Source organism: Empidonax traillii, unplaced genomic scaffold (genome assembly GCF_003031625.1).
Source record: "Empidonax traillii isolate 1590-97213 ecotype Southwest subspecies unplaced genomic scaffold, ASM303162v1 scaffold1744:size166004, whole genome shotgun sequence".
NCBI lineage: Eukaryota > Metazoa > Chordata > Aves > Passeriformes > Tyrannidae > Empidonax > Empidonax traillii.
The window spans coordinates 139,185-157,117 of record NW_020956937.1 but is presented as its reverse complement, the minus strand read 5'-3'; the positions used below and the strand labels follow the sequence as shown (position 1 = coordinate 157,117).

The window sequence follows — 17,933 nt, the reverse complement described above, 5'->3', positions numbered from 1 at the left end:
GCCATTGACCTGTTACCAAATATTATTTCCTTCTTCCATATTTCACCATAAATACTTATCCCAAGTTACAGTCTGGTAATTTGGCAGAAAATGGTAAAATCTCTCCAGTACCAAAATGGAAGTTATTTTGCAGGCGTCTGATCCCAGAATCTAAATCTTGCTTTGGCTGCCGTTGCATCTTGGATATACCTAAAATTCGCTACTTTCACATACAAAAATTCTGTTTCTGGATGCTTAGAATCACTTCCACCTCATCTGAATCCAGCTTAGGGTTTAAATAAGGGAAAGCCCTGCTGGGATTTCAGGCAGTTGTGGGTATCCCCTTGGGGTCGATCAGCTCGATGTGCTCTGAGAGTGCAAAGTGGAGCAAACTTTCCACTCAAAGCTGTGATAGTTGGTTTCCTTCAATAAATAACCAAAGGGAAGATAATGCCTTCCCAGTTGTTAAAAGTGGTTAGATGAATCCAGTCGTCCACTGGGATCAAATTCCCAGGTTAGGAAACTCACATCTAACTCTTGTTCAGCTTTTGGACTTTCAGCTGTTCTGTGGTTTCTCTCAACCTTTCCTTTTACGTGAAATATTTTGAGTCACTCATTAAAAAAAAACAAAAAACAAACAACCAACAAAAACCAACAAAAATTAATTCCCTATTTTTAGCCCACTCTCAGCCAAGGACTTATTGGTAATGTTTTTAATAACTGTTTGGTTTGAAGCGTGGGTATCTTTGTATCTGGATTTTTTTGGCCTCAGAGTTCCTTGCTCCTGGTTTCAGGGATTTTTGGCACAGAGGTGAAATGCCTGGGAAGGCAGGGACAGCAAACTGTGTTCCTCCTCCTCTGCAGAAACTTGTTTTTCTTCAGAGAGCAGGCGCCCAGAGCTTTGACTCTGTGATGCTTGAGCAGTGTAACATTTAACCACGTTTAGAAACTTGTTTGTTTTTCTTTGTCTGACAATGATTTTTTGTTCATTTTCTCTGAGGAAATCCTTTGAGAGTTTTGCCAACGTTTTGGAAAGCTAAGAAGGGTATGTAGCTTTGGAGATGTGTTATTTGAATTTTTCTACTGAAATTGTATATTATCAGCTTATCATCCAGGATACACTGCACACAAATTATAATATGAACATGCAGTCCTAATGGCAAATGTAATAAGGAAAAGAGTTCTGATGGGAATTATTCACTGTGGCTGTCTTTAAGTCTCTCCCCCACTTATTTGCATTGTCTTATGGGAAGTTGTGCCATCTGGGATTTTTTTTGAATGTTCTTATAATGGTCTTAAAAGCAATGTAAATATGCTTTGATTTCACATTAGCAATACTTTCTTTCTGAGTTTCTGCACTGGAGACAAACAGGATCCGTTTTATTTTCAGTAATAGCAAAGTTTGGGTAAACGTGACATCTCTTTGGGTTAAGATAAAATCTGTGATGACAAGCTGGGAGAGTTAGGGTTGTTCAGCCTGGAGAAGACAAGGCTTTGGGAAGACCTAATTGCAGCTTTCCAGTACCCGAAGGGGCTCCCAGAGAGCTGGAGAGGGAGTTCGGACAAAGGCTGGGAGTGACAGGACAACAGGGAATGGCTTCAAACTGCCAGAGGACAGGGTTAGATGGGATATTGGGAAGGAATTCTTGGCTGTGAAGGTGGTCATGTCCTGGCACAGGTTGCCCAGAAAAGCTGTGTCTGCCCTATCCCTGGAAGTGTCCAAGGCCAGGCTGGACAGGGCTTGGAGCAACCTGGGCTAGTGGAAGGTGTTTGGCAGGGGGTTTGGAACTGGATGATCTTTACTGTCCAACCCATGATTTTTTTTCCTAACATCACTTGCTTTATTTAGTGAGCTGTTTATACTTTCTGGAACAAAAAAAACCAAAAACAACCACAAGGCTCAAACCTAATGAATTTACGGGCGTGTGTTTTGATTTCCAGGAGAAACCATGCGAATTGCCTCCTCGGAGTTCGCCGACGACCCCTGCTCCTCAGTGAAGAGGGGCACCATGGTGAGGGCGGCCCGGGCCCTGCTCTCTGCCGTCACCCGCCTGCTCATCCTGGCTGACATGGCTGATGTCATGAGGCTCCTCTCGCATCTGAAAATCGTAGGCGTCCTTCACTTTCTCTGCTGGGTTTGCATGCTTTGGGTGTAGGAAAAAAAAAAAGGGAATAAATCAGTTAGGAATGTAGCTGTCCACATTCCTTGCTCTTCACTGTTTTTTCTGCAAGTGCTGGTAAGAGGAAGGTCGTAACACATTTCTATATTAGTCTCGTTCGCTTTCTAATCTTGCAGGCGTTAATATTTGGAGACTTTGTCAGATATCTTCCCTGACTGGACTAATTTGGCTGCGAAGTAAACAGGAGTGTGTACTCACCTCACATCTTCTCCCCCAGTGGTTACTCTCTCAGTACTTGTCAAGCATTGCTATCTCGTGGCAGATTTTAGGTACTATAGTTAACCTCCTTTTCTTTTTTTTGTCTCTGCTTGACTTCTGGGTATGTCAAAAGATTGAATGTTCCATTTGAAATGAGACAATAGTTATAATCAGTCATTAGAGAGGAAAAATAGAATAAAGAGGAATTAAACATAGCCAGATCGTTTGTGGCGGGTTTGTATTTACTTTTGGCCGCCACCATTCATGTTTTTATACTGGAGTATTAAAAGACTATTAAGTGGAAACTGGAAAAAAAACTTTTTCCCCCAGCTATTGGAGTATTACACTTTTATGGCACAAACAAATCAACAAACCCCTCTGAAACAAAAGAAGACGGTGTAGAAAATCCCATACGGGATATTTAAAGCCTGCAGAGCTGCCTGTGCGAGTTCAGCAGAGGAGACGGGGAGTTTCTTCTTTTGACAGATTCAGCTGCACAGCGATTCGTGTTCTGGAAAAACAGTGAGAGCCCTTCAGCTTTGCAGACTGTGCAGATAACCTGAACAGTTGGAAAAAAAACCAGTTCCCGTAAGGAAAGAGGCCGATTTTTCGGCGCGGGTTCTGGCGAGCTCTGCTCTGATGAGCAAAGCGCTGCCCCCGTCGCTGTCAGCACGTGGCCCTGGCTCTGTGCAGCGTAAGCAGCGTCTCTCTCAAATATGCTTTTAGGTTTTCCTTGCTGAAATGCTCCACGCAACTCTAACCCGTGGTCTTTTCCTAGCAAGGCTAACGCTTGGAATATCGTAAACAACAGTTTTTTTTGTTTTTTTTTTTTCCCCCTGAACGTTATATCGAAAGGTTGTGTTCCAGCTCTTTCGCAGGCGATGAGGGAATATTGTTCTCACATCCGAGATTTGTGTTTTTTTTTTTTTTTCCTTTAACAGCAGAGCGCTGTGTTATGGAAAACACAAATGTCCGATGCTGGTTTGTAAGTGGGTGTGTTTACTTACACAGTTTGCACCCTAGATTTGCAGGGGCAGTGCACGACAGTGTGGCTTGCAGTCTTTGCATCTATCCAATAATATTATGAATTCTGTTTTCAAAAAGCCAGCAGTCTCTGGGTGTTTTCGGCAAAATTCAACGTTGACTTTCATTTTTATTTTCAGGTTAAAAAGGATAATTTATTGCTGAGGACTGAACATGTAAATACGTTTATCAGACCATTTTTTAGTCCTAATTAGTTTTAAACAAAAATTAAATTGCTGGGGAGAAAAAGTGGTTATGGTATACAAAACTGGGGAAGGAGCAGATCTTATATTGACTCAGAGGTAACTTTCAAAGACTGGTGTAAGTTAACCATAAAATCAATGAGCTAAGATAATTCTCTATGTCAAAGCACTGAACCCTGATTTATACTGAATTGTACTGTAATCAGTTTTCTCTGAAAGCTTGTCAAAGACTTCCAGGAAATAGGGCATTTTAATTAATGTTTTAGAGGGAATAGATGCAGATGCTTTCTGGAAGGACACTTGGTTATTGCTTTCAGGTTAGTTTTTGCATTGCTAAAATTCAGGAATAATGGGTTTTGCAGGAGCTTTTTTAACACTCATAAAAAGCCCTCATGTACCAATACAGCATGTGGTCGTGCAGGCAGAGAACTATGAGTATTTTAATTAACTCCTTGCTAATTAGAAGAACACATCTGTACAGTTGAGTGAAGTTGTGTTTTCTTGAGAATTGAGAAATTCCTCCAATATGAATTTGTAGAAAAGAAATTTTAATAACAATACAAATAAAAATGCAATTAAGGGAGGGTGGGTGGTGTTGTGCTCCTGTCCTTTCTAATACTTCTCGTAACTGGTTTCTTTATTTTGGAATTCTGTGGGCTTGAGCCCTGACTGACAGGACAGAGTATGATCAGCACCTTCTGAAATCTGATTATCAGAGGGGAATCTGTGACAAATTCCTCAGCAATCTAATTTAAGATGGTGCTGGCAGGACTTGGGAGAACGTGTGTCAGTTTGTCATGCCTGTGCTCAGCATGACAAACATATTAAAGGTGAAAATCTCAGGCAGTTTAACGTGAATGGTTCTTGATATGAAAGGAAAATGTTCATATTTTGCAAGAAATTCTGCAAGAACGAAACAGTCAGCAGAGTGATGCTTTTGTCATTTGTGTTATTGGTAAGGCAGAGAGTTCATTTTTGAAAACTGCTGTTCTTTCTAGGAGTAAAAGAAGAGGTAATTTGGATTCTGGATAAACTTGTAACTTATAACTCTCAGACTTAGTTTGTAATTTCCAACATAACAACTGTGAATTTATGTGCTTGAATTAGGCATTTTCCAGTAGAAATGTATGAGTTTGCTACTCCACTGCCCTGTAATTTGGTAAATCTGCAGTAAGGAGGTAAAAGCTCAAAGTAAAATATTCTCTCTCACTGGTAGGAAAACACAGAGCAACTAAACCAATAAAAAGGCGGGTTCTGCACATAATTTTGCCTTTCTAAAATATTTGACACCAGCTACTGCTGAATTTAGAGATTCCCAGTAGCCTTTGGAGAGCTGCAAACCTCTGCTCTGGCACAGGACCGCGTCCCCATCCCAGTTTCTCTCTGAGGTGAAGATTTGTTATTCACATATTCGTGAATTGCAGCAATAGGTTTTAGAAAGAAGGATCAGAAGAATCTTTTCAGTTCTCAATCTTTTTGCTTGGAATTGCACTTTTGTCTCGTGAGGAAGAGAAATACAACGTTGAATACCCATCTTGTCGCAGTAAAGTTTCCTTTACTTGTTACATGAATAGAGCATTTTATGCCTTCAGATATTTTTTTTTCTTGCTGTGCATAAGGTAAAGATTCACAATGGATTTGGTGGATTAACTTGTTGGCACAACTGGGGTTTTACGTCTTTGCTTACTTGGCATGACTGAGTAACTGCAGGTGTGTTTTCTTGGGTAGATTCTTTTCTCAGTGTTAGTTAACCAAAAAAAGGAAAGCTGAGAGCTGGGAAAAAAAAAAAAATGAGACATATATTCTGGGTTGAAGCTATCATTTATTTCAGAAAAATGGTTTGGATTTGTCAGGGAGAATTTAAATCTTAATGGTAAGTTGGAGTTTCCTTTTTAAGTTCTATTTCTTGTCCTGAATTAATAATTTCCCTTTGTTTTCCCATTAAGCCTGTACCACACATTAAGAACATATTCATCTATTTTGTTTTAAAGCCCCCAGATATTAAATATTTCATCTGATAAGTGTGAGCGGAGAAATTAATGCAGTTATGCCTTTTACATTGGTTTTACATGATCCCAGAGCATGGGAAAGGGAAAGTAAATGCAGAATGACAGCTGCTCTATTAAAGAAATCTAATTAAAGTCGGTCAGACTCTCACAGAGCAAGGGTACAGTGATGGATGTAAAAGCTAAATTGGGTCCGTGTAATAGAGAGTATTGGGTGGAACAGTTACACATTTGTCAAAAGTGCACCCAGATTAAAATGCTGACACATCTGACGTATTATTTTGTAGGTAGAGGAAGCGCTAGAAGCGGTGAAAAATGCAACAAATGAGCAAGACTTAGCGAATCGCTTCAAAGAGTTTGGGAAGGAGATGGTAAAACTGAACTATGTGGCTGCCAGACGACAACAGGTGAGTCCGTGAGGGGTTGAGAAAGCCTGTCTTGGTTCTAAAGGCCTTGTGTTTTATGTCCAAGTCTGGTTGTAAATGTGCGGTGAGCGATTGCCGTGTCACGGCCCGTAATTTAATCTCGCTGATTATTTTTGAATGGGATGAAGCTTTTCAAGAGTACAGCTTCTTTTGGAGTACTTTCCAAGCAGCTTCAGTTAGTAACAGATGGAGGAGTGAAAAGGCCAGTGATTCAGGAGGTTAAGGATAGTTTTCATTTGATGATTATTCCCATTTAATTCTAACCTGTGCGGTTCTCAGGTCCCTCTGACAGCTGGTAAAGCACCGCCAAAGCTCTTTGGTGCTTTAGTGCAATTCAAATTCATGAGGAACAGAAACCTGCTTTGTGTTTAAACCCATTATTATTAATTTTCAGATATTTAAGAGCCAAGTGCTCCATCCTACTTATTCATTGCCAGGGCAATTGAAAAAAAGACCAGAAACTCACGGTAACATTTATTCAAGGTCTGTGATTGTACAACTTTGCAGTAAAGAAAACTTTCTCCTGCACACTGTTCTTCTTAAGACAGTGCTGTCTCTGTGGAGTTGCATAAGCTCTCTCCAACTTCAGCTGTATTTGAATACCACCAACAATTCAGGGATGTGTCATCTTTGTACGCGGCACACTGGATTTGGGAAGCTGGCTTTCCAAATAACCTTCTGCCTGTTTACCTTTCTGAATTACAGTAATGGCAGTTTACTTCCAAATCATGATTGTGGGGTTTGTTATTGTTGTTTGGTTGGGTGTTTTTTTTAATGAAAAGTATCATTTTCAGAGTTGTACTGAGTTAAAAATGTGAAATCTAGTCGCTCTATGAGCAGTGCTCTTCTGTATGTTCAGACACTTTCCCTGTGCAAATAGAGTTATAAATATGGCAAAAAGAGAAAAATATGAAAGCTTATGCTGGTTTATATCTTTTAAGTTCTTACTGGAGGTATAAAAATATGACAAAACAACTTAAGTTATAAATTTCTTAAAATTTTCTTAAGATGCATTTTTATAATGGCAATAAAGTTCTCCATATAACTGGAAAATTTTGGCAGCATTAGGACATGCTACTGAGATGTCCATACATTTTCCTTTCGTGTCTTCTGTTTTGTAGCCTGATAAATTTTTTAGGAACTCATGTGGCTGAAATCAATCCATGGGCAGAACCTCTACATCCAGAATATCTGGGTTGTTTTTCGGTGTTTGCAGTAGATTCTATGTGTGAACATAAGTAAACTATTCAGCTCTCCAGACTTCTTTATGCATAGTTTTTAAATAGAAGTATTAATGTTTTGTTATCCCTCATGGATATTTCTAGGACTATCTTAACTAACGTTTCAAAGGCTTTCAGGGACAATGTGTTGTACCCTATAATTAAACAAAATCAACAATAATACAGTACCATCTTATTCTGGTAACATATTGTGCAATAGCTGATTCTTGTTGTCAGGGGAAATAAAAGAAAATACATGTCATATACTAAATAGACAAACACTGCATGATGTGAAGAATAGAGCAAAATGTGAGGGGAAGGCTAAAAATAACGAGAGGTGCATTTTCTAGGTCTGTAAGAGCTAAAACCATATTCATCTATGTAATATTATTATTTTGATAGTTTTTTAAAGGTCTACCTTATGGTAATTGTATGAAGGACATGGGTATAGCACTTAGAAAAATAAGGCACTTGCTGCAGCGGGATTGTTGCACTCACGTTGCCTTTATGGAATGAGCAGACCAAATCCATAGATCAGGAAGAGTAATTTTGAATGTTTTATATAAATTTTTTTGTGGATTTTTGCATAAGGGAAGTGTGTGGACTCTTTGTAAGACACTGTGGGCAGAATGCAACAGCTGTAGCCACACAGAAGGACTGGACTTTGTTGGGCAGGAGGAGAATTCTTTCTGTGATTTGTGGTGGACTCTCTCATTGATTCCCTCTCTGCAAAACCACCGGATGGTGTTTATCCATGGATACCTGAGGCAATATATTCAAACACAAAAACTTTCATTTACAACTGTGAGTTACAGTTGTAATTCCTCGCAGCCCAGGAAGCCAGTCATATCCTGGGCTGATCCCTCAGTGTGGGCAGCAGGAGAGGGAAGGATTCTGCCCCTCTGCCCCACTCAGGTGAGACCCCACCTGCAAAGCTGCCTCCAGCTCTGGGGCACCAGCACAGGGAGGACAAGGAGCTGTTGGAGCGAGTCCAGAGGAGACACCAAGATGATCAGATGGAGAGGAAAGGAGGAAAGGCTGAAAGAACTGGGATTGTTCAACCTGGAGGAGAGAAACTTTGGGGTGACCTAAATGTGGCCTTCCAGAACCTGAAGGGAACTTACAGGAAAGATGAGGCAAGATCATTTACAAGGGCATGTAGTGGAATATTGAGGGGGAAGGGTTTTATGCTGAGTAAGAGCAGGTTTAGATTAGATATTAGGAAGAAATTCTTCCCTGGGAGGGTGGTGAGACCCTGGCACAGGTTGCCCAGAGAAGCTGTGGCTGCCCCATCCCTGGAAGTGTCCGAGGCCAGGTTGGACAGGGCTGGGAGCAACCTGGGCTAGTGAAAGGTGTCCCTGCCCATTGCAGGAAGGTTGGAACAGGGTGATGCTGAAGGTTCCCTCCAACCCAAACCCTTCGGTGATTCCGTGCAAACCGTGTGTTTTTGTGCAGGAGCTGAAGGACCCTCACTGCCGGGATGAGATGGCTGCGGCCCGAGGGGCTCTGAAGAAGAACGCCACCATGCTGTACACGGCGTCCCAGGCCTTCCTCCGCCACCCCGACGTGGCAGCCACGAGGGCCAACAGGGACTACGTCTTCAAGCAAGTGCAGGAAGCCATCGCTGGGATCTCCAACGCTGCCCAGGCCACCTCCCCCACCGATGAGAACAAGGGCCACACTGGCATAGGAGAGCTTGCTGCTGCCTTGAATGAATTCGATGTGAGTATCAGAAGGGCGTGGAAAATGAAGTGTTTCTCCATGCAATAAGTGGTTCTGATACAGGACTCCAATTCCTCTTTTCATGCAGCTCCGTTTCCTCAGGCTGCAAAAGGCAAAGGGCAAACATTGATTTGTGTTATTTTTAATGAGGAGTAGTTGTTTGCTGCTGGTGGGCTGGAATTATAAGGAGTTATTTGTGCTCATATGGAGTGGCTGGGATAGAGAGAAAGAAGTTCTCTTTGTCCCTGGTGTCCTTGACAAATCCAGCTGCAGAGTTCTAAATAATGCAAAGCCTGGTTAGTCTGGCAGTTTAGTTTTGTGACCAGGATCTGGAGTTGGTTGAATGGTCAAATCCTGTTTGCCTGGCAAGTGAGAAAGACAAGACAAAAAAAAAATGAAGGTGGTGATTCAGCTCAGCGTCTTGGAAACATTAACATTCAACTTGAATCATGAATTATGTTAATCAAAGATATGGAAAAAGCGTCTCTCAAACACAGTTGATAGCAGTCAGTTCAGCTGCAGGCAAAGTGCTGCAGCCTCTCTTCCAGCAATAGATACAATTCTACTTAAGCAACTTTCTTGGCAGTTAATTGTTTAGCCGTTAATTTCATTGCCAGTCCTGTCTGATGGTTTTTCCTTATCTCACATTTGAGGATTGTTCTTTACAAAGTGAAAAAAAAAAAACAAACCAACAAACCTGCAGACAGTCTCTGAAAATATGTTTCTCTTTCATTCTGACTTAAGGCAAGGGTTTGTTAAAATTATTATTAGGGAGTGGTGTCGTCTTGGCTTGAATTAATGCACAAGGGTACAATCAAAGCGTCTGTCACATGCAGTCAGGAGCTGCTCAGTCCTGCTGGATTTAAGGCTGAAAGTGGAGGTGTTTTGGACTGGGCTTGTCGTCTGCACCTGTTCTTGCATCCATGGTTTTCCCTGCACAATTATTGTAGGTCAATATTCCAGGAATTCTGCATGGCTTTCAGGACCTTCTCAGCTCACAGGTCCCCTTGTTGGTAAGATCCTGGGAATAATATCCCTGTGTGGTCCGATTGTACTCTGGCTTTTGTGTGGGAGTTTGCACGTTATGGGCAGCAAAGGTTTGACAAACAGGGACAGAAAACATGTGACATCTCAGTCCCAAACTGATGATGCTGCTGCTGCCTTCTGGAAAAGGCTGCTGTTCAATGCAAAGGCAGTCGTTGTGCCTAGTGAAAATAAACGTAGTGAAGACTGTGCGAGACATCTGATATTGTCCCCGGCCTCTTTATGAGAATATTCATCATTTTTCTCCTCAGGTAAAGTCTTTTCCACTTTCTGTGATGTTGCAGACATCATGGACGCTTGTGGGGGATGTATATCCATAGCATTGTGTTCACAATTATGTGTGGAAAAAAACCAGCCTTCGTGGGGAATTTTCTCTTTGTTATTTTAGGAAACTAAGTGAAAACTTTCTCCTCTGACTTACTGGGGATACAGAGATTGAAACTATTATTTTATCTATTTTCTAACTCGCTGCTTAGCTGTTGAATGAGATTTATTCACACCTAATTCTGCAACAGAGATGACATTTCCTAAGCTCCAGGGAAAGTCAAAATTTATAGCTGTGGTGGTGGAATGATTGTGAATTTACCTTTGTGTTTTACAAGCAAGAAAGCAAGAAAAATTACCAGACTAGTGAAACTATGTCATAACTGAAAAGGTGGGGGAGAAAAACGTTTGATTTTGATACCGGCAGTGTATTACCTCATCAAGGGAAAGGGAGTTTGTATTTTCTAGTGAAAATAATTTGACAGAGTATTTATTTTACAGTATCAGTCATATTGATTGAGATCGGTTTGTATTTGGTATGAAGTGCTTACTAAACCTTGGGTTATATGACAAGATAATTCTTCTATATTCAAAATAAGTTTACATTCTCCCTCATAATATTTAACACTTCTCAGCATTCCTTATTTCAGATTTCAGCATCAGTGTTCTTTGGTGACACTTCGAATCACTGCAGTCTAAATAATCTGAATGTTTTCTCAATCGAAACATCATCATTTGTAACATCAGTAATTATTCTACCTATTTGAAGCACTTCAGCTGTTGTGTTTAACTAGTTCCCATGTTCACTGTCGTATTCTGTGAGTTATTAGCAGCAAAGTTTTGGAAAGAGTTGCCATTTATTGCTTCTTACAGATAATTTATGTAGGAATAGAGAGAGTTAACAAATGTGTTTCTTACTACGTTTTCTTCCTTGAAGTCGTGTTTGGAGGTGATTGATCACAAAAATACATATTGAATGCCTTGTTGCTTTGTCCTTTAACTTCAATGCTTTAACCTTAGATCATTTTAAACTGGGTATACCTGGGTTTATTAGTAATTTATTAATAATAATTGGGTATGTAGTTTATGCTCATGAAGTATTTCTGAGTTCCTAATGCAACTAAGGGTGCACATTTTACTTCCCCTCATGATTGCCCAAATTTATTGAAGTTTCATGGGTAAGTTTGTCAAGAAATTACTGTTAACCCTGAAAACACTCTGTTTTCACTCAGGAAATGGTAATTTTGATCTGGTGAGGTCTCAGCTGTTCTGATTATTGAGGGACTCCTGTGTTGTCAAATGTTAAGTTGTGGGATGGATTTATCCGGGTATCCTCTGTGCTTTCCCCAGAGCCATCGTGATGTGTAGCAGAGACAGGACCTGCACATCAAACTGGAGTGTGGTGGGGAGGTAGAGAAAGTGAAATTATAAAGTGAGAAGAAATGAAATGAGAGGGACCTGGAAATCTGTGGTAGATTTAAGGTGAGGTTAGATGGCATCTGATGTGGGTTTGGCAACAGGAAAGAGGTAAAAATATATATGGAGTGTGGATATAAAAACACATATTTATATCTGGATATAAAATAAAGGAATAATTGTGTCCAGAGGAGGGAACGGAGCTGGGAAGGGGCTGGAGCAGCAGGAGCAGCTGAGGGAGCTGGGGGGGCTCAGCCTGGAGAAAAGGAGGTTCAGGGGGGACCTTCTGGCTCTGCAATCCCTGACAGGAGGGGGAAGGAGCGGGGGATCGGGCTCTGCTCCCAGGGAACAGGGACAGGAGGAGAGGGAACGGCCTCCAGCTGTGCCAGGGGAGGGGCAGGTTGGATACTGGGAAAATTTTCTTCACAGAGAAGGTTTTCAGGTATTGCAAGGAGCTTCCCAGGGCAGTGTTGGAGTCCCCATCCCTGGAGGGGTTAAAAAGCCATGTGGATGTGGCACTTGGGGACATGGGTCAGTGGTGGCCCTGGCAGTGCTGGGGGAATGGTTCAACTTCATGATCTTAGGGTGCTTTTCCAACCCAAAGGATTCTGTGATTCCATGATTCTCTCTGCCACGACAAGGGCTGCAGGCAGATAGTTGGGGGAGATGTTCTTCATGACAGAATGGAGATGGGGGCAGTGACAGGCAAAAATAGTATTTGTAGGTCACTTGGGATTTCTGGTGAGTGGGAAAGTGCCTCCTTTTAGGATATGGATTGAGATTATGATTCCTTAGTCCCACCAGCGTAGCTGTGTCAGTGGGATGCGCTGACAACACTTGAGAAGTGCAAACCACTGTGGAAATTGGAATTCTAGGGGTTTCAAACTGGGTAACCTAAAACACTTTACCCATTAAATAATTCTAAATATTTTTCTTTAGATTCTGATATGAAAAAAATGAGGGTAATTGTTCTGGTACAGTGCTGTGTGAGTAGGTGTGATGGTGTTGTAAATATGAAGCTGTTTACTATGCATGCGCCACAACCCCATAAAAAGGATCATTCCTGGGTTTGAAGCAAGGCTTGGATTATCTACAGTAAAATAGTGAGTCAAGGATAAAACAAATTTATAAATCTTCTGACTTAGAAAGGGGAGGAGGAGATGTCTAAAGGAAGAAGGACCATTCTTTCCAGTGATGACAAAAGCAAGTAGCTGTTTTCTTTTGACTTTCTCATGGATTTTTGTGTGTGTGTGCATGCAAGTTGTCCCTCTAGTAGTGGAACAAATTGATATTTTATTTGTTAAAATATTTTTTAATACTCAATTTGTTGCTTCTCTGTATGTGCAAACATCCGTTTATCTTTAAAGTCGCAGACCAGCAAGGTTGGTCCTTGTTAACGTCTTGAATTGCTCTGCCTGTGGGTCACCCCTTTACTCCCTGATTTCAAAATCATGTTGAGTCTTGAATGAATTTGAAAATAATTAGGTTTTTAAAGGAATATAAAGGGAAGTGGCCATGGCACCACAGAGGCATTTGCACAACGCTCTCAGGCACATGGTGGGATTTATTGGGCCTGTCCTGTGTAGGGCCAGGAGTTGGACTCCTTGTGGGTCCCTTCCAACTCAGGATATTCGATGATTCCATGATTGTATGAATTGATCTGGTTGAGAACTGAAAGAGGTGGTTGAAATGATTTTTGGTACTTGAGGTATTTATGTATTTGGGATAGCTCCCAAGGTACTGAAATTGCACCATTTTTTTGTTATGAGCAGCATTTCAACCGAAAATTCCAGGCAGAGTAACTCAATCTTTAATAAATTTTTGAACAGTGCAAGTCAACCATTGGGGAAATGAGTACATTTGATGAGAAAGAAAGTGTCTGATGACACTGGTCACTGTCCTCCAGGCTGTTAAATGCACCTCATATTTAATAAATGGCCTATCATAACGCATTTCTTGAATATTTTAGTGCTCCTTTAGGAATATTTTGCATGGCTAGAGAATGCAGTGCAACTTAAATGGAGTGAGAAATCGAATAAGCCTGTAATGAGGGGGAAAAATTACATAGAAACTGAAAGACACAGTATTTGGGTACAGCAATAGCAAAGGCTGACTTTTTTTTTTTTTTTTTATTTTGTACTAAACTTAAGAACTAGCAAATGAGACAGAAACATACCAGGCCAAAGGCTGACTACTTTTAAAATGTTGCTTTTTGAACAAATAGCTATTAGATGTTCAGCCTGAGAATTGGATTTTTGGGGGGATTTTTTATTCCCCATAATATTTATGGAATCCAAGTTTACTTCAAAGAAGTGACTTGTGATGCTGCAGAGAAAAGGAAAAGCTTTAAAATAAGAATTGAAATGTGTTTGTTTCAGTATTGAAATCATAAGAAACAATTGCAAAAATATTATTGCATGTCCCACATAGCAGTTTGGAACCAGACTTGTGGAGCTCTGGTATTTAGGGAAGCCCAGGCCAATGGCTGTTTCTTTATAGTAGCAGTTATATATTGAATTTAAATAGCAATGCCCATGCCAGTGTGCACTGGGGAAAGTTCTCTGCAAATTCAGATATCCTCATATATGTCTTGGAATGAAATATTGGACAATCATAGAATGCCTTGTGTTGGAAGGAACCTTAAAAACAATCCAGTTCCAAAGCCTTTCTGTGGACAGGGACACCTTCCACCAGCCCAGGTTGCTCCAAGCCCTGTCCAACCTGGCCTTGGACACTTCAGGGATGGGGCAGCCACAGCTTCTCTGAGCAACCTGGGCCAGGGCCTCAACACTCTCACAGGGAGGAATTCCCAATATCCCATCTATCCCTGCCCTCTGGCAGTGGGAAGCCATTCCCCCTTGTCCTGTACCTCCATCCCTTGTCCCCAGTCCCTCTCCAACTCTTTTGGAACCCCTTTAGGCCCTGCAAGGGACTCTCAGATCTCCCCAGAGCCTTCTCTTCTCCAGGGGAACCCCCCCAGCTCTCTCAACCTAGATCCAGAGCAGAGGGGCTCTATCCCTCTGATCAACTTTGTGACTCTCCTCTGGACTCATTCCCAAATGTCCACAACTTTCTTGTTTCAAGGGCCCCAAAATATAGTTGTGTTGTTGTTTTTTTTTTTTTTTTTCCCCTTGTGCAGCTGAAGTGGGTTTTACACTGGAATAGTGTCACACCAGTCATTTCCCATGTGAGGACAGCCAGGCTGCATCCCAGTGCTTCCCAGGCTTCTGTGCAGCAGTGAGATACTTTGGCACTTCCTGCACTCCTCGGATCTCCTGTGGGGAAAATCAGACTGGTCGTCTTTTGCATATTAAATACATAATGACCAACACCACAATGTTGCATTTTATACTATTACTAAAAGCTTCTCCAGACATATGTTTGAGGATGCTGAGCTGATCGTTCAAATGAGGATTAAGCAGAGGAAATTTTCAGGGTCCTGATGATGCTAAGGGCTCAAACAAAGTTTTTCTTCTGGCTATTACTGTATTTTCCTGCCCACCTCAGCCTCTTCTGTGAGCTACTTTTGGCTTTTCTTTTTTTCCCAGCTTTTTCCATGCAAAACATGAGTAGTTTCGCAGGAAGAAATGCAAAGAGAGTTTAGGTTGAGGGCAGATTCAGACTATATACAAGTGTCCTGGCTAGGAGAGAGTTATTTGGGGTTTTTTTTTGGTATCACAGAATCATAGAATATCCTGAGTTGGAAGGGACCCACAAGGATCATCGAAATCCAGCTCCTGGTAGTAGCTGCTACAGCGCTGTGCTTTGGATTTAGTATGAGAAAAATGTTGACAAAACACCGATGTTTTGATTGTTACTAAGTAGTGCTTAATAAACCTAATAAGGAGGGCCTTAAAATGAGGCCCTGGCACAGGTTGCCCAGAGAAGCTGGGGCTGTCCCATCCCTGGAAGTGTCCAAGGCCAGGCTGGATGGGCTTTAGAGCAACCTGATCTATGTCCCTACTCATGGCAGGGGGAGTGGGCTGGATGACCTTGAAAGGTCCTTTCCAGCACAACCTTTGTATAATTCCATGAATCACAATTGTTTTAATTAGTTGTTTCAGAAATATATCAATATATTTGATATATATTAATATATCAAATTTTAATATTTGATATATTAATATATATCTCAAATATATATATCTATATATCAAAAGCAGAATGGTTTTAATCTTAGTAGTTGCCATGGGCACGTTGATATATTTTTGTGTAAATGTCGGTTCCTGAGCACAAGGGACAGCACTGGAAGTGTAAGGATTTTGTAGCAACGAATCTCATGGGTATGACCTCTGTAAAAAGAAGCACCCTGGTTTACTGTGGGTTAGGATCTCACCTACATTCACCTTTGGCAGTGGGAATGGTGCTGCTGATCTCTATTTGCTGTATAGGAGCACCATCTAGTGGGCTCCTGGGTTTATTTTTTTATATATAATATTTCTTCCCCCCCATCCCCCCCGACAAATGCTTCTGCATAGTAAATTAGTATTGTATTAGCAATAAAAAATACTCTGTAATTTAACCATAGGTGATTGCTACCACTTCTTCTGGTGAAAGAAAAAACTGTCTGCCAAGAGACCAAGTGTTTCCTGTGCTTTCGTGACTAATACATTTATCCTGTTTGCAGCAGAACCGTAGACAGTTTATTTGCAAAGGAGTTTCTTTAGTGAGCCCTCATCCACACCAGTTTGTTAGAGACAGTAAAAACACATAAAGGAAACACACTTTAAAAACCTTAATAATATTCCTACAAAGAAATAGGTTTTCTGTACCGATAAAAATGTTTCATTATTATTCAAATTATTGCAAGTTTCCTATTTCATTGTAAATGGTAAAGTATGAATATCTGAAGTGTTAAATCAAAAATACGTAAGTTTTTTCAGGTTATGTAGCTGAGAAAGAACATTAGGTGAAATGTTCTAATTAGACTACACTTGTGCCTATTTTAAGTATGTTTATTTAGCACCTCTGAGATGCTTCTGTAACTTAGGTATGTGAGAAGTGAACACCACTAATATTTCAGGGAAGGAATATCTCCATTTACAGAATCAAAGAATATCCTGAGTTGGAAGAGACCCACAAGGACTATCAAGTCCAACCCTTAGCCCTGCACAGAACCATCCCCATGTGCCTGAGAGCATTGCCCAAACACTCCTGGAACCCTGTCAGGCTTGGTGATTGTGGCCACTTCCCTGGGGAGCCTTTTCCAGTACTCAACCAGCTTATGGGGGAAGAATCTCTTTCTAGTAACCAACCTAAACCTCCCCTGAACAACTTGAGGCCGTTTCTTTGTGTCCTGTCACTGGTCAGCACAGAGAAGAGATCAGTGCCTGACCCTCCTCCTGCCCTCAAGAAGAACAGAGCAGAGTGGAACAATCCCCTCTCTTGCCTGCCTGGAAAGGCATTGCCTCATGCCCCCAGGACATGGTTGGCCCTCCTGCTTGCCAGGGCACCCCTGACTCATATTCAGGTGTACACTGAAGCTGATTTACTCAGCTGGCAGAGTGAGACCTTCCTTTAGAAGCTGCTGTTGCTTTCTGCAGGCTGAGCAGACTCAGAAGAAAAAATTGTATGTGACTATTCTTTCTGAATTCCTTGTTTCCCCTTCCATCGATGGCCTTTAGCAGACCCTGAGAGAAATGACCAAAAAAAAAAGGCGAACTTAGTTGTTCTGTCAGGAATCCTACCACACCCTTTGGCCATTTGTGAGCTTCAAAGCAGTAATCTGTGCTCTTGTATGTAATAATCATGCAAGAGTGTAGCAGAGCCCAGTTCTCAGCAGGTGCCTGGAGACTGTAGAGGATGTCTAATGCAGTAAAGGTGTTGGTATTGAGCGGAAAAGAGACCACATTGGGTTGCAGCTGGTCATGTGAGATCAGATGGGCTGGGTGCCAGTAGGTGTAATTTCGGATTAAAACCAATTCAGCACTATAGGTCTGGTTGAGTACACTGAGAACTCGTCCAATCCAGATTTTAGAACAATACTTTTTATTGGAACAACAGGAAAGTAGTTTTGGGTTTACTGGGGATAAATGCACTTGCTACCTATTAATTATGTATAGATTTGTTGGGGATCAGTGATCTAACTACATGTTAACTAAGGATATAAGTTTGGGGGATAAATGTACTAACTACATGCTAACTCTTTCTAGAATTGTTGGGGATATATGCATTAACTACTTCTCTATTGGTTGGGGATAAATGGGCTAACTACATCATAGCTACTTCTAAAAGAACTACTGTTAATATATAG

General features: G+C 41.2%; 1 protein-coding gene across 1 annotated transcript in view; it reads left to right on the top strand.

The window, feature by feature from the left end:
- Positions 1 to 1,922: 1,922 nt before the first annotated feature.
- LOC114070919 (catenin alpha-2-like) overlaps positions 1,923 to 17,933 on the top strand; it is a 37,493-nt gene continuing 21,482 nt past the window's right edge. Inside the window, exons 1-3 of the mRNA XM_027908544.1 lie at positions 1,923 to 2,087; positions 5,877 to 5,996; positions 8,690 to 8,956. Coding sequence (XP_027764345.1) covers positions 1,929 to 2,087; positions 5,877 to 5,996; positions 8,690 to 8,956 — 546 coding nt within the window. The 5' untranslated portion in view covers positions 1,923 to 1,928. The remainder of the gene's footprint in view (positions 2,088 to 5,876; positions 5,997 to 8,689; positions 8,957 to 17,933) is intronic.